Source organism: Phaenicophaeus curvirostris, chromosome 3 (genome assembly GCF_032191515.1).
Source record: "Phaenicophaeus curvirostris isolate KB17595 chromosome 3, BPBGC_Pcur_1.0, whole genome shotgun sequence".
Lineage (NCBI taxonomy): Eukaryota > Metazoa > Chordata > Aves > Cuculiformes > Cuculidae > Phaenicophaeus > Phaenicophaeus curvirostris.
The window spans coordinates 19,425,663-19,441,061 of NC_091394.1; the positions used below are offsets into that span (position 1 = coordinate 19,425,663).

General features: G+C 42.7%; 1 protein-coding gene across 1 annotated transcript in view; it reads left to right on the forward strand.

Annotated features, from left to right (window-relative positions):
- Positions 1-4,020: 4,020 nt before the first annotated feature.
- ANKRD33B (ankyrin repeat domain 33B) overlaps positions 4,021-15,399 on the forward strand; it is a 40,327-nt gene continuing 28,948 nt past the window's right edge. Inside the window, exon 1 of the mRNA XM_069854823.1 lies at positions 4,021-4,422. Coding sequence (XP_069710924.1) covers positions 4,021-4,422 — 402 coding nt within the window. The remainder of the gene's footprint in view (positions 4,423-15,399) is intronic.

The following is a 15,399-nucleotide window of genomic DNA, read 5'->3' on the forward strand; positions in this document are numbered from 1 at the left end:
ATAACTTTCAGTGTGTTGTGACATTTTTCCTTAGGTTAAATTATTGAATGTGAGAAGGACACATATCCACTGAACCTTCATAATAATTTTACTAATGCACATGGAACTCATTAAATATCAGTTTCAGAATTGTTTATAAATGAAATGGCTTATAAACCCTAATGAGGCAAACTGAGGGCACCTGATGCTGCAATCATTCCAAAAAAGAATTTCTTCAAGCGGAGGTCTGTCTGCATAGGAACAGGTGGGATCTGCTCTGGATATTTTAATTTCTTGCCTTGTTAATACCCAGTAATAAATTTTGATGAGATTCTGATGATGATAATGACTAATAATTCTGGGCTTTTTGCTTTAAGATGATAAACTTTATTTCTTCACTTTTATTACAAAGTTTATAAATACCATCATTTAACTTGAATGATGTTAACTGGTATCTTTTCTAGATGAAAGGTTTAAGGATGTCCTCTTAAAATTGCCATGAAAACGGCTTTTTTTTTTTTAATACTTTGAACACATTTGTAGATTTATTCCATAGCCTTTCACCACATTGCTTTGATTTTATTTGCACACTGAAGCACAAACGACAAGAAACCCCATGCGCCACATGCAAGCTGTGTCACTGAAAGAAGTTAGATATCAGACATAATCTGTTTTAAATCAATAACTGTGTCCAAGCAGACTATCATTTGTGGTAGCGTATTGTCAAGCTGCACGGAGATTAAATAATTTGAACTGCAGTCTCAACAGCAGTTGCAAAAGTGAAAAATTCATTGGGAAACGCAGTGTCTGCTCTGTACTAGGTTGACACCTTGCTTTGAAAGCTCAAGCAATATAACATTGTGTTTTGGGAGAAAGGATGAAAGCATCAAGCTTAGGCAAAAGAAAACAGTTTTTATCTCTGAGGTCCCTGCAGAACTTTGGCAGCTGTGGGAGTGAACAGATTCATTTCTCCTCTTTTAATAAGCCAATAAGGTAAATGCTAAACCCAGAGAAAGAAAGGATGAATTTTCAGAATAATTTTTCTTTTTGCCTGTATTGAAATAACTATTGTTTCCCTCGAGTTAGACTTAGCAGTTTTCAGGTTGGTTTGTTTGTTCATTTGATGGGTTGGTCTTGAGGGATTTTTTTGGCTATTCAAAGGTAATGGTACCTGCATCTTTACTAACATGTTTTATACGAACTTAAAAAACCCCGACTCTGGTAAATAAAGTAAATCTTTATTCTTGTGAAATTATGTTATTAGACAAGCAAGTTTATTTGATGAATCAGTTCTTACAGATGAGCTGAATCTTCATTCCCCAAATTTTTATCCCCCTCTAGTTAAAATTAGGCTTTTTATTTTTGTGCTATTGAAAGTTACTAGAGCCAAAAGTCCTTCTGACCTTTTGTGATGAGTTCAGGCTGAGAACAATGCAAATGCTCCTTGTTAGCTGCAGGATCTCAAGGGAAAATGAAGTTCTTCCATGCTGCAGGTTATGCCAATGTGGAAACGTTTGGTTTGGGAACAGACACATAACATACAGCTGTATCAGATGAAGGGCCTTTCTTTACACAAAGGAGCAACAGGAGACAGCATCAGCATGAAGATGGCTGGCAATACAGGTCAGCTATGATCTCAGAGGTGTCTGAAGGTGAAAGAATAGTTTAATCTCATTTCTTCCCAGTCTAGCTTATTTGCAGAAGCAGCCAAGCTATTTATTACTAATTCTTATTATAGATATTCTTTTGCTAGGTGCTGGTCTACCCCATCAGTTAGAGATCAGCAAGAAGCCACTGGGCTTCGTACCACCTGTGATGTCTGTTCACATGGTCGTTTTTTTTGAAAGGCTGTAGAAAGCTACTACTCTGCCTCACCTCATGCAGAAATACCAGCTCATTTCTCTCCCATCAGACAGACAGGGACTCAGACCCTGGATGTTCACCTGCTGAAGCACATCATATATACAAGCTTTGCTTCAAAATGCTGTTGTAGAGACCAGCTGTTTTGCTGGCCAAAAGGCTATCACTCACCACTTCCCTGCCAGTAAAGAGTGCTAATCCATGGCATTTGAAATGGAAAAAGATTTCAGAAGAACAGTGATGAAACAGGATCTCAGTTTATACATACAATATTCTCCTCAACCTAACCTCCAAATGCCTTCCATAGAAAAGTATGCCTGACACCTCTACAGCTGGTAAACTGTTGGGGCTGTGTTATGTGATTTTATGAATTATTTGCTTTAAAGAAAGCTCTCCCTCAAAGCATTCAAATTCTGGCTGTTCAGGTGGATTTTGTCTTTGCTTCTACCAGAGGAGCTGTAGATATTTTGCAGGATTTGCAAGAATGAGATCTACGGCTGTGACATGAATCTGCCAAATTTGTATAGAGAATACGTGAACGTGTTTAAAAGACTACAGGTAGTTTCACTTTAATCCTTTACTTACTGCACAAGACTAGCTCTTGTGCATAAGGAAAATTCAATGATCATTAACTTAAATCCGACTTGCACTGGGCTTTAATAAGTGTAAGTTTGTAGTCACTTGAAGAATTCTATGTGGTTTGGCTCATTGCAACTGTTCAGTGATATGGAAATTATCTGGATCCTAATTTAGGTTTAGACTGGATATAAGGAAGACATTTTTTACAGTGAGGGTGGTGAAGCACTGGCACAGGTTGCCCAGGGAGGCATCAGGGGCTCCATCCCTGAAAAGATTCAAGTTCAGGTTGGATGGGGCTCTGAGCAACCTGATCTGGTTAAAGATGCCCCTGCTTCTGCAGGGGAGTTGGACTGGATGACCTGTAAAGGTCCCTTCCAACCCAAAGTTTTCTACAATTCAATGGTATCTATGATTCTAATATAATCACATAATTTTCCTTGGTTTCAATATTTATTTCAGAGATTAATTCCACACAGAGTAGTTGTATTCCTGACAAGTTTTACATATGTCACTGTACTCAGGGCTTTTGGGAACTCACAATCTGCTCTGCAAGGACTGGTGGCAGCTTCTCCCTTTACCTGCCCCAGGTACAGCCGGCCCCACTCCCTACTCTCGCAGGCAGGATGCCGTGGGGATGCTCCCACTTCTCTCAACTGGGATGCTGTGGGGATGCTCCCACTTCTCTCAACTGGGATGCTGTGGGGATGCTCCCACTTCTCTCAGCCGGGATGCCGTGGGGATGCTCCCACTCTCAGCTGGGATGCTGTGGGGATGCTCCCACTTTCAGCTGGGATGCTGTGGGGATGCTCCCACTTCTCTCAGCCAGGATGCTGTGAGGATGCTCCCACTTCTCTCAGCCGGGATGCTGTGGGGATGCTCCCACCTCTCTTAGCCGGGATGTTCCCACCTCTCTTAGCCAGGATACTGTGAGGATGCTCCCACCTCTCTCAGCTGGGATACTCTGGGGATGCTCCCACTTCTCTTAGCCAGGATGCTGTGGGGATGCTCCCACCTCTCTCAGCTGGGATGCTGTGGGGATGCTCCCACCTCTCTCAGCCGGGATGCTGTGGGGATGTTCCCACCTCTCTTGGCCAGGATACTGTGAGGATGCTCTCACTTCTCTCAGCCGGGATACTGTGGGGCTGTGGGCTTGCGGTGGGCGGGCGATCTCCCCGCAGCTATGGCTAAGCCGTAAAGCAGGACTCGGCAGTCCGGAGGAAGACCGGAGGTGCTCTGGAAATCGAGGTTTCCCACCTGCCGGCTGCGACTCGGTTGCTCGGAGCGTGAGGAGGAGCAGCCGCCCGCTCCCCCTCCCGCCCCCCCAGGCTTGGACACCGCGCCCCTGATGTCAGCGCTCTAAGCCGGAGCCCCAAATCTTCTCGAAGAGATATTAGAGCGGATTACGGGGCCAGGAGTTTGCAAACCGCCCGCGTCTCCCCTGCCGGCAGCCTCTCCCGGCTTCACCGCAGCAGCGAGCGAGCCCGAACCTTCCCCCCACCCCGTCGGGAAGAAAACCCAAAGCGGCGGAATGTCCCGGCCGCCGGGGTGCCGCAGGGCGCCCTGAGGCTTGGGTGAGGGGCGGCGGGGGCGCAGGGAGAAGCGATGGTGCTGCGGTGCGGGGCCGGCGAGCGGGGCTGCCCCGCGCCCCAGCGGGACGAGGAGGAGGCGCCCGGAGACCCCGCGGAGAGCGGCCCCGGGCAGGGGGCGGGCGAGGAGGAGGACGACGACGAGGAGGAAGACGAGGAGGAGGAGGACGAGGAGGAGTACGAGGACTTCTCCGAGCTACCCGACACCTGCAGCATCGCCTCGGACGACTCGTTCTACCCGCCGCGGGGGCCGGAGGACGAGGAGGAGAGCTGGTCCCTGGGCGGCGGGGACCGCGACAGCCCCGAGGCGCTGAGCCTCTTCCGAGCCTGCTGCACCAACAGCGCCGTCGTGCTGCGGGCCCTCATCCGACAGGGCCCCGAGGCCGAGGACGTGCGGGAGACCGACCGCAACCGCAGGGTGAGCGGCCCGGGGGGGCGGTTCCTGCCCTCGGCGGAGCGACTCGCCGGTTCGTGGGGAGGGAGAAAAGTTGAGGTGCCCCTTTTCCTGCCGTCGGGTTTGAGCTGGGTCTTGCTTCCCCGCAGGTTCTCACTAGGGGAAGTCGTGCTCGGGAGGGCAGCCGCGTCGCCTGGAGAATAGGAACAACTGTTCGAAGTTTCCGTTTGGAGTGTACCTACCCCCAAATCACACCTTTTGGAGTTCTCCTGGTGTTTGTTTTGTGACTGGTGGCCTGTTTGGGGGTTGTGTGTCGCCACACGGCTCCTGGTTTTGACTGTGAGTTAGTCACTTGCAGGGACTTGCAGGGACAGGCCTTATGAGGAGCGGCTGAGAGAGCTGGGGGTGTTTAGCCTGGAGAAGAGGAGGCTGAGGGGAGACCTCATTGCTCTCTACAACTCCCTGAAAGGAGGTTGTAGAGAGGAGGGTGCTGGCCTCTTCTTCCAAGTGACAGGGGACAGGACAAGAGGGAATGGCCTCAAGCTCTGCCAGGGGAGGTTTAGGCTGAACATTAGGAAAAAATTTTTCACAGAAAGGGTCATTGGGCACTGGCACAGGCTGCCCAGGGAGGTGGTTGAGTCACCTTCTCTGGAGGTGTTTAAGGCACGGGTGGACGAGGTGCTGAGGGATATGGTTTAGTGTTTGATAGGAATGGTTGGACTCGATGATCCGGTGGGTCTCTTCCAACCTGGTTATTCTATGATTCTATGAATCAGAAAGTGGAAATGTGGGAAAGATTTCCTGGGTGATGTGTAAAGGTGGCAATAGTGCGGGTTAGCACAGCAACTCCACCCACTAGTATTACTAAAATTTATATAAAGAGTTTTTACTCGTAGTTTTCATAAACAACAACTAGCCTGTGACAGGAATGTTTTGAAAGAAAGCCTGAGTGAATTCAGCTGGGCAACTGATTCATATATTCTGGCAAAATAAGTAATCTTTGAAACAAAAGCAATGCAATGATTTGCATTTGGAGCTGCTTGGAGAGGGGCTTTTTTTGTGTCTTAGGTATATGTACTTGTAGGGCTTTCTCTGAAAAATATCTTTACTTGCCCCCCAAGGATTGTTTGTAATACAGATTTTTAGTAATCTGATTTACAATAAACTCCTGCAAAACAGACAAGGAGTCATATTGACACATCTGAGGGGGCAGCAAACTGTGGCATGGAGGTGAGAATGGGCAGCATGGGGTGGAAATGTTTTAAATCAACTTTTCAGCTGGACTCAACATATGGTGTAGTTACACCCTTAGTCAGTACTATGTGAGATCCAAACATGCATTATAGGAGACGCTGAAGGTTCTGCAGAAGTATCTATCCATGATACGAGACCTAGACCTGAGCTGGAGCCCAAACCCAGTCCTGGCATTGTGGAATTGCTCACCTCCACAGGTGTCCATTGATTCACTGTGCCTCAAGTATGTGACAGTGGGGCAAGTTTGGCCCCACTGTACTTGTGGCATAGAAGACCAGGTACCCCACAGCTGTCCTTTCTGGAAGGGTGGCCTTTCCTCCCAACAGAGAGCATGCAACTGGCTGCAAAGCTGGAGGCATTCTCTGCCTCGGGGCTGGTGCTGCACAGAGCTGAGTCTGGGAATGTAACAAAGTTGAATGTAAGCACCAGTCTTCATCTCCCAGTAGCTCATTCTGCAGATGTGATTAGATCAGGGATGTGAAAATAATGGATTCACCTAGTTGGGCAGCACTCCCTTCTCCACCTCACTTCCCCAAAATGCAAGTTGTCATTGTTTAACTCTCCAGCTTCCTAGAAAAGAAACAAGATTTTAGCTTGAATCCAAACTGTGTTCCTCTTATCTGTTGAGGATGAATTTCTGGTTCTTTTCTCTTATTTGTTTTCTCTGAGGCAAGAGAGAGAAGGAAGAATAACTTGCTTTTCGAGGAGTGGAATGGTGAAGGGAGGGCTGTCCAACTGTGTAAATTAACTATTTTCACAAATTTGATTGGATAACCTGTTATCTATGCACAGTACATTTTCATTTTTGCAATTACTTTTTTTTTCAAAATAGACAAGGGGTTATGGTAGTAAGGCAATGACATATTTTGATTCTGAAAGTAAACTCATCTCAAAGTGTAACATGAAGAAGAAACTTCCTAATAGTAAAATTCTTACAATGCATTTGGGCACAAACAGCTGAAGTTTTGCCATTGTTTTTGTTTTCAATTATGACCTTGGCCCTAAAGTAATTCTCTGTGTATATTTAAGATTTGGAAAGAATTATTTCCAAACATGCTAATATCCAGAGTTAACTTCACTTATTTTCCCTGATCTTTTTAATCAAAATACATCAATTCTCTATTTCGAGACAATTTGCCAGGGCTAGATAGTGGCTTTTCATCAGTTTTCTGAAGTAGTGTATTTTTCCTGTGGTGTTTGTGAGCTGCAGAACCACCTGCCAGGCTCAGGTTTTCATTAAATTCACCTTCCTGCAGTAAACCAGACTCCAAAACATCCGATTTATTAGTCACCACATGTAGCCTGAAGACCAGTACCTTCCCTGTCTTGTTTTCATTACTGTTGAGACAATAACAATTCATATATCATTGTCTGCACAGGATCCCCAAAGGCTTGATCCCTGCATCTTCTGTTGTACTGCTGTCTGTTTATGGAGTCCCGAAAGAGAGGCTTGGTACTGCTCGTTTCCTCTCCCTGTCAAATCTAATACTGAAATAACTGGAAAACAACTATGACAACATATTATATACTAGTTGTATATCATGCATGGTGGCCTCTCATTCATGAATGTTAATGTATTTACCTGACTTGTGCTGGCAATAAAGAGGGATTTGCAAATATACATGAGAAAATAATTGTGGCTCTAGTGAAATCTTCTCATCTGATTGAGACCAGAGTGTGATCCAGAAAATGATGCTGCTTTTCTCCTCATGCTGTAGGGATTGGTTTTGCCTCCTTATTAACCACATTTCTAAAATTTCAGATATTTGCATTTCCTAGGTTTAACATCACTTCATATTAAATCTTGCCTGGAGACCAGAATTATATATACTCAGAAAGACAGAATTTTGAAATCTAGAGTTACCAAACCATAGAATGAAAGCAAATTTAGAAATTTGCCATGACAATAGAGAAGGCAATAATGGATGGGAGGAAGAGAGAGAAAAGAAGGCAAAGAACATTCTCATGCCAGATCAAAAATAATCACTGCAACTCATCAGTAGAAAGGTTTTGTGCTAACCATCCATGTGGTATAGTCTTGATTAGTAGATATGCTGTATAACTCTATATTTTAGAGTTGATATATGTGCCAAAATATCCTGTTGTAGCATTTTTCAGCTTTTTCCATTTCCATAGATAGCTAGAAATAATTTGCAATTGAAAAGTATATTATTTTAAAGATGCCGTTATATAAAGGAAATGGTGCATTTGTGATCTTCATTTTGCTGCCTTAAGAGGTACAGACACAAATTAATCTATGTGGCTCAGCTCATAAGCTCTTTCTTCTCCTTTCAGAAAATATTCCTAAATCTGTAAATGAACACAGTTAACTTTTCCCCTTGATACTTTTGAACAGGACGCTGTTGATCAGCATTGCTCTGGAGTAAATTTTCCTTTGAAGCACAGTAGTTCTGCAGCTCTGTCATCAAGCAAGTCTGGATCCCCTTCCCCTTCCCCTTCCCCTTCCCCTTCCCCTTCCCCTTCCCCTTCCCCTTCCCCTTCCCCTTCCCCTTCCCCTTCCCCTTCCCCTTCCCCTTCCCTTCTCTTCTTTCTGCTGAAGGAAGAAAAGAGATTTTTGAAGGCTGTTGTTGTTCCTCCTGATCTAAATTTTCTTTTTTATTTTCCCTGTCATGATGCTTAGTAGAAAAAAAATGCAAAACCTAAAGAATTACCTGGGGAGGGACAATTATGCGTCAAAAGCCAGGAAGTTGCTGAATAAGCAAAGATAAAGTAGTGATGTCCTGGCTAGAAACCTACTTGAAAGCTTATGATAATGTAGAGTTGTGCCAGCCATGGAAGTAAGCCAAGAGAAGTAGGAGCAAGAGAGAGATTTCTTAGGGAGTGACTCACACCATAGTGTAGTACATGAATTAGGAGTGTGGTTTCTTTTCTCTCCTCTCCTCAGCAAAAAGCAGTGAGTTTCTCCAGAGGGTGATTCAGGTGTTTATGTTGTGTTAATTTATACTTGCTGTCCTCTCACTCCCTGCCAAAGAGTATTCCTTTGCTGACTTTTAAGAGAGTTTGCAGACACTGTTTTCATGAGACTCCTCATTTGGGCACTGCGCCTGCCTTCTGAAGTGGACGTGGTCTGTTGGAGAGCATCAGAGAGTGCAGAAGTTTCTCTGAATGCAGGCTAGGTTTGTCTGCATGTTGCTGGCTGTAAAAGGGTGTTTCAGAGTGGCATCATTCACATAATCTCCTTATTGGGCTCGTGACGGTATCATACTGGTCTCCCTGCCATATGCTGCAGACTGCTCCTCAGCGAGGCAACGTAGCCCACAGGCTTCATCCTGCCACAGTGAGACTGCATCAGCCAACTTGGCTACTTTAGGGAGCATTACCCTTCAGAGTTTCTCAGAGAGAGATGCACAGTGAGTCCCTCATGGAGTTGACACCCAAATTTGTCTTTGCCAAAGGGTTGGGCTCCTAAAATTGCAGCTGGCTGAGAAGGACAGGGAGCAAGTCATTCAGTTCCTGCTTCCCGTGTGAGGGAATATTGCACTAGATAATGCTTTTCTAGAAAGTTATGTATCACAAAAAGTGCCAGAGCTCCTGTAACACTCCAGTAACTTGTTTTTATTATTTTTGTTGTCTTCATGATGCTAGTGTGTAAAAATATAGGGAGTACAGCATTTTGTGGTAAGGGATAAACATCTCTGTCACGTACTGCTTTTCAGTTGTCATGGCACGTAGTATAAGTCATCCCATCTCAGAAGAAGGATTCAACGAACATCATCTGCTACAGTGCTGGGAACTTTCTTCTCATTTTCATAGGCAGTTTCAGTTCCCTCATATTCTCTCATAAAAGGTATTCTCATGGGAGGGATTGTATTGAAACTTAACCTCATGATATTGAATCGTGAAAGGGAATTTTTAGGATGGAAATAGTTTAAAAAAGACCTAACAGTAAAAGGAATCTAATTTAAATCCTTCAAAAAAATAGTACAGAAATACCCAAATGCACTAAAAAAGCCCCTGGAAATATGTATGTGTTTAAAAAGGAAGTGAGTAAGCAAGGCAAGCCAAGGAACAGTAAATGTCAAAATAGAAAAGCTGCCAAAAGAAATTTTGAACCCTTCAAATAACGTAACTGCAACTCAGGAAAGCCATGAGAAAGGAGTAGGTAGAACAGGGAAATTTTGAAATCAGTTGGCTAAGAGGGAATTCAGGGAGCTAACCAGAGTGTGGACTGGATTGATACAGATAGGCACTCGGCGGTGTTAAAAGAGTGTGAGCTGTCTGCCTACCCTTGTCTGCATTTATCTGAAGTGTTAAGTGAGTAATGCCTTTGTAAATCTGGCACAGAAATATCCTTTAAAATAACTTAGCTGAAGAAGTATATGCCAGGAACATGTTTTCGGTGGAGTAAATGGGCAATTCATGAGTATGACACTATGCAGAGTTCACAATCCTGAAAGCCTTCAGTTGCTGCTCCTGTTGCTTTGGTTTTACCATGCTGTCTTCATATTCATTAGCAGATTTTGCCTTTTTATAAAGGGGATATAATAAGACCAAAAACTAAACCAAACTGTAGCTTCATGCTATTTTGTAGTAGTATCAAGGCATTCACTTTTGAGCTGTTCAATTAGTTTCAGAGTGCAACAACATATGTAAAGAGTGTGTGATAATATCAAGAACCACTGCATTGTTTTCATCCCAACAACTCTACTGGTACCTGACATACCCATGTTTACACAAGTGGAAGTGATTTATATCTAGACATTGTTGTTCTTCTACCTTCTCCCCCTCAAGGGCTAAGATTTCTAACTTATGGAAGAAAAATTTAGTTTCCAGTAGTATTTCTCCATTAGCCTTAGGAATGCATAAGTGCTTGGCCCTAAGAATGTTTCACACCTTTTGGTAAGGAACACTCCTTGAATTGGGGTCCTACTCCATGTAGAAATCACTTCTCAGGCCTAATATCTGACCTGAAACAAAGTGCATGCCAATACAGTTTCTCAGAAAGAAAATGGAAGTTGAAAAAGGTGGCATGGCAGAGCACCTGGTTGCTCTGAAGAACCGCATCTTGTTGAGTTTCAGTAGCCTGTAGGAGCTACCAAGATTTAAGTACATTGGGAAAAGAAGCAGGTCCAAAACCCCACAAATTCCCAAGTTCTTCAGCTCCAAGCCAAGCACCAGTAAATCATTGTTTGGTATCTTCTCTGTCAAGGCTCTAGGCCTCGAAGCAGGGTCTCTGAGGAAGAAAGAATAAATGGTCACATCTCAGGCACTGGGCTTAGAGTTGTCTGCTAGGAGGCACCATAGGAGTGATGGATTCAGGTGACAGCTGCAGGGGACAGCACACCCCTGGTGCCACATCTTTCAGCATCATTGAGAGCTTAATTTTAAGTTCCTTTCATGTCCTTTTCCCCTGCTAATGCTAGGAGCGGTGACACAGGCTTTGGCTTCTGAAGGACCAGACTCGGCGCCGTCAGGTGGAAAGGCAGGGATGGGGACACCTTTTCATAGATGTGAGGTTTGTTTGTTTTCCGCTTGGTCAGACTTGTCACTGGGTTTCAGGATATGTTTCAAAAAGGCTTCTGAGGTAGGTTCACTGTTGCATGTGCCACAGGCACTGCTTGTCGTCATATTAATTCAGTCACATGGTATTGTGTGTGTGCTTGGGAATAATGTAAGTATTGAAAACAAATACTAACAAATGCTGAATAAGGAGTAGAAGTAACCAAAATATCTATCTGGATCTATCCAGGTGTTGCAGTAGGTACTATTCTGTTCAAAATCTGTTCTACTACTCGAGAAGAGGTAGATAGAAAGATAAAAAAAATAATGACTTCGTTACACATTTTGATAATGATTACTATGTAACAGAGTCTCAACAAAAATCAGGTCATTTATTATAATACTGTTATGAATTGGTATGTACTTCACAAAGGAGAATGATAGTAAGACTGAGTAATAACTCCTGTGTGAGTTTACAGGTGCTGATTACTTCATGCTAGATGAGCCTAATGAGCATCAGGTTTATTTTTAATTGTGTTTCATTAAAATACATTTTTCTTCCTCAAAAGAAATGCAATACATGATCACTAACTAAAACCCAGTGTTAATTTTGAAACAAAGGTTGATTTGGAAGACGTCATCAGCCTTTCACTTGCAGAAGACCGCCCTAGATGAGCGTGGGCTGTGTGTTCATTGCCAGAAGAATCCACTTCTGGCATGAGGGCACATCCACTCTGCTCAGACTTAGCCTCTATGGAGAGGACCAACAGTGTCCCCACAGCTGGCAATGGGCCCAGATTTTATTTGACTACCAAATGGTTCTCCTATTCTGACTTTTTTTTTTAGGCTTTTCAATTCAAAGTGCCCAAATTAGCATCATTTGAACGGACTGGTGATATTTCCTGTTGTGTTATAGATTTGGAAAGCATTAACTATCCTGATACTAAAATTGGTATATAACACCTAGTTGCAAATGCTGTACACTTATTTCAGATATGAGGAGATAGCATTCGGATAGGATAACATAGTTAATATGATGCTTCATTTTTTTCCCAAATCAATGTGTTTTTTTCCATTAATTTTGATACCTTTTCCAATATCCATACTTTGTTTATACAAATAATTTTGTTCTGGGTATTTTTTTGGCAATTAAGACAAAAGGTATATTGCCTGCTAATGATTATTCTTCATGTTCTTATGTTGTCTGTTGCTGCACTGTGGGATTAAGTTTAACTTTTGTGACTGAGGTGTAGTTGCACAAAGGCCACTCAGTAAAAACTGCCAATAGATTTTTTTTTTAAATGGAAAAGAAAATCTCTGGAGGATGGGAAAGCAATGAAGAACTCCCACAGACTTTACTGGAGACAGGAGTTCACCTTTAACGTTTTAATAAATAAAGTTACTCTCAGAAGGTTACCCTTTTGAATTATTTAAAATGTTGTACCGCATAGGTTTAAATTTACCCATTTCTAAGGGTTCTTTCATAACAAACAAAAATGAGAACACTCCAGCTTGGGCTAAATATAATACTATAGTGTACCCAGCACGTCATAATAAGAAATAATTAAGTAGTGTAGGAAGAGCATGGCTGTCACAGAGTCCATAGTTGCACATCTGGCAGTGAATTAGCAATTCAAATTTTATCCACTGTGGGAAAACCCCACAATGTTGAAATAGTTCCCGTTTTTCAATTCTATTATTTTCTATTATGTCTGTTAAAATCCACAGGGAGCAATTTGAAAGCAAGCTGATGGAAAATGGGAATGACTTACAGGCAGGCTTCTGTTGTTTCCCTCATTGGGATGTGTAACAGTTTGAGCCTGACCCTGTAACACCCTCACACATACATTTGGCGGGGGGTGCTGTGCATTTAGTCTTTTACCTCTTTGCCTCTTACTATGTGAAGCTCTATCTCTGGGATAGCCTGTATGTAGACAGACTGATTGCTGCTGATGAGGGACGTTGCTAGTGGCCACTGCAGCTCAGATTTGGACACTCAGGGAAATGTTGTCTCTGATACTACTGGACAGGCGAGCTTACACATAAGCTATTGTTATTGGTTTTCTGAAGCGGAGAAGTGGCAGATAACTAAGTGTATTAAGTTCATAAAAGCAGCCTATCACGGGGGTATTTGGCTTTTCCATCTGTTAGTTAGTTAGTTTGTTTTAGAAAACCTGCGTATCTTGCTATTTGTAGCTTACGCCAAAAAAAAGAAAAGAAAGGCTTGGCATATTTCTTTACTATTTGATTAGGAAAACCAGTAAGGGTAGTTGTGTATTCATAAAAGTGTCTTTAGATGTGGATGAAAGGAAAGGGAAAACTGTTTTTGGAAGGTGGTAAGGTACTTCTGCATATCTGGAAGTATCATATGGGTTTGATACATGTTCCAAGAGAAGGCAGAGTTGAAGCTCAGGTCCATAAAGTAGTTAATTTAAAATATTTTTCTTTCTGCAAAGAAAAATTTTCTCTGAAGAGCATGAAATAGCAATAGCTTGTTAGACAAGGAATATAGAATAGTAAGTATTGATGGGTTTTGGAAAACACCACAAATATTAATGAAACCTTAGTGTTTAGACATGCAAAGCCTCCTGAGCTGGAGAAAAATGCAAACACAGTTGATGAGTTTTCTGGTTACACACAGACAAGTGTAAATGGGTATATTAAATGCCTAGATGTATGGAATAACAGCAGCCGGAGGAAACCTTTAGCTGGGAAGCAACAAGTTAGTTTCCCTGCTGTGCTGCAGGCACTTAGTCACCACTGTGTTAGGTGAGTCCTGCCTGCTGAGGGGAGACTGAGCAGTGAAACCATGTCAGAGACATTGCTCTGTGGCACTACTGCAGCAGAGGTCCCTGCCCAGAAATGCCAGCGTGGAATAAAATCCATGTGGAATACTCTCTGCAAATCAAGATAATTAAGCCTCACCAAATTAAACCTGCTGCAATAAATATAATTGACTAAAGACTTTGAAAAGTTGCTTTTGAATTTTAAAAAATGTAATCAGATGCCACAACCTTTTTCCACCATACATTAACGCCAAATCATCCAGTTAGTGATATGACATGATCAGACATAGAAATATTTAATAGTCAATGAGACATTTTAGAAGCAGTAAGCAACATTAGCATCCCAGAACAAAAAAGGAAAAAAAGAAAAGAAAAAAAGTCACATGGTGAATAAATGTCAGCCTTTCTCCTAAAATTTATCACCCAAATTGTTTTTCTCTAAGATGTAAGATTGTGAAATGTCTTTCACTTACTATTGTAATTTTTTCTTTCTGTGAGCATTTTTAGCTTGACCTAGTTTATGCTTATTACAGTCAGCACAGTTCATCTATGAGCATAGGCTCCATTCACAGATGGTGTGGGGAGAACTGAGGTCTTTTGGTGTGCAGCTATGGGATTGTTAGTGCACGTTTCACAGTTCACAAAGGTACAGCAAACTGATCATCCTCCAAGGGTCTGACTGCAAATAAGGAAAAGGAAAAAGTAACCTGAAAGTTTCCAGTAAGTTGATGCTGTTCCCCAGTGCTTCTCAATATTTCAGGTCTAGTACTCTCTTTTCTGATGTCATTACAGCTATGAAATCCCCTAGCTCTCAGATGTCAGCAGAAAATACTGTGGTCTTTCTTTGGAGGTTTAGCACCTGACATTACGTCAGTAGAAACTTCTACTGCACTGTAGCAGATCCAAGAATCGGTCACTCTATTAGACATAAACAGTCACTGTGTAGAAAGCATTAAAATCACTGACTAAATACTAGTGATCCATGTGGTAAACATTGCAGAGAGGAAGGATTTTAAAAACATGAAGTCTCCTTTGGTGTTGTTGCAAAGGAAGAGCCCACGTGGGCTGTTGCAGTGTGGGAGCAAGGGCGCAGTGCTCAGGGCACAGGCACTGAACCTCCTTGTAAGGCCACATTCATGGATATTAAATAATTATGTGGGAATAATAATAATTAAGTGCTCTACAGAGCACTTACCCATGTTTTTCTGAAGTACATCTCCACAGCAGAGTGAAATGGGGGCTGCTAGCTGGACTGGTTGCAGCAAAAAGCAGCCACTGCATTTAAAAACTCCAGCATCTAGCTGTCTTGTGCTGCCACTATTATTTCGATAAGTTAAGTGTGCAGAAAAGTACAGTTCATAATTCTGCAATTAATATCCTTTTTCAGCTAGATTACTGTCATTGACCTGCCAGTCTGCAGAGTCTGAAAATTTAGGTCAGATATATTCACGGAATAAAATTCATATTTTGAGAATTTAAAGATAAGAATAAATTCACTGTT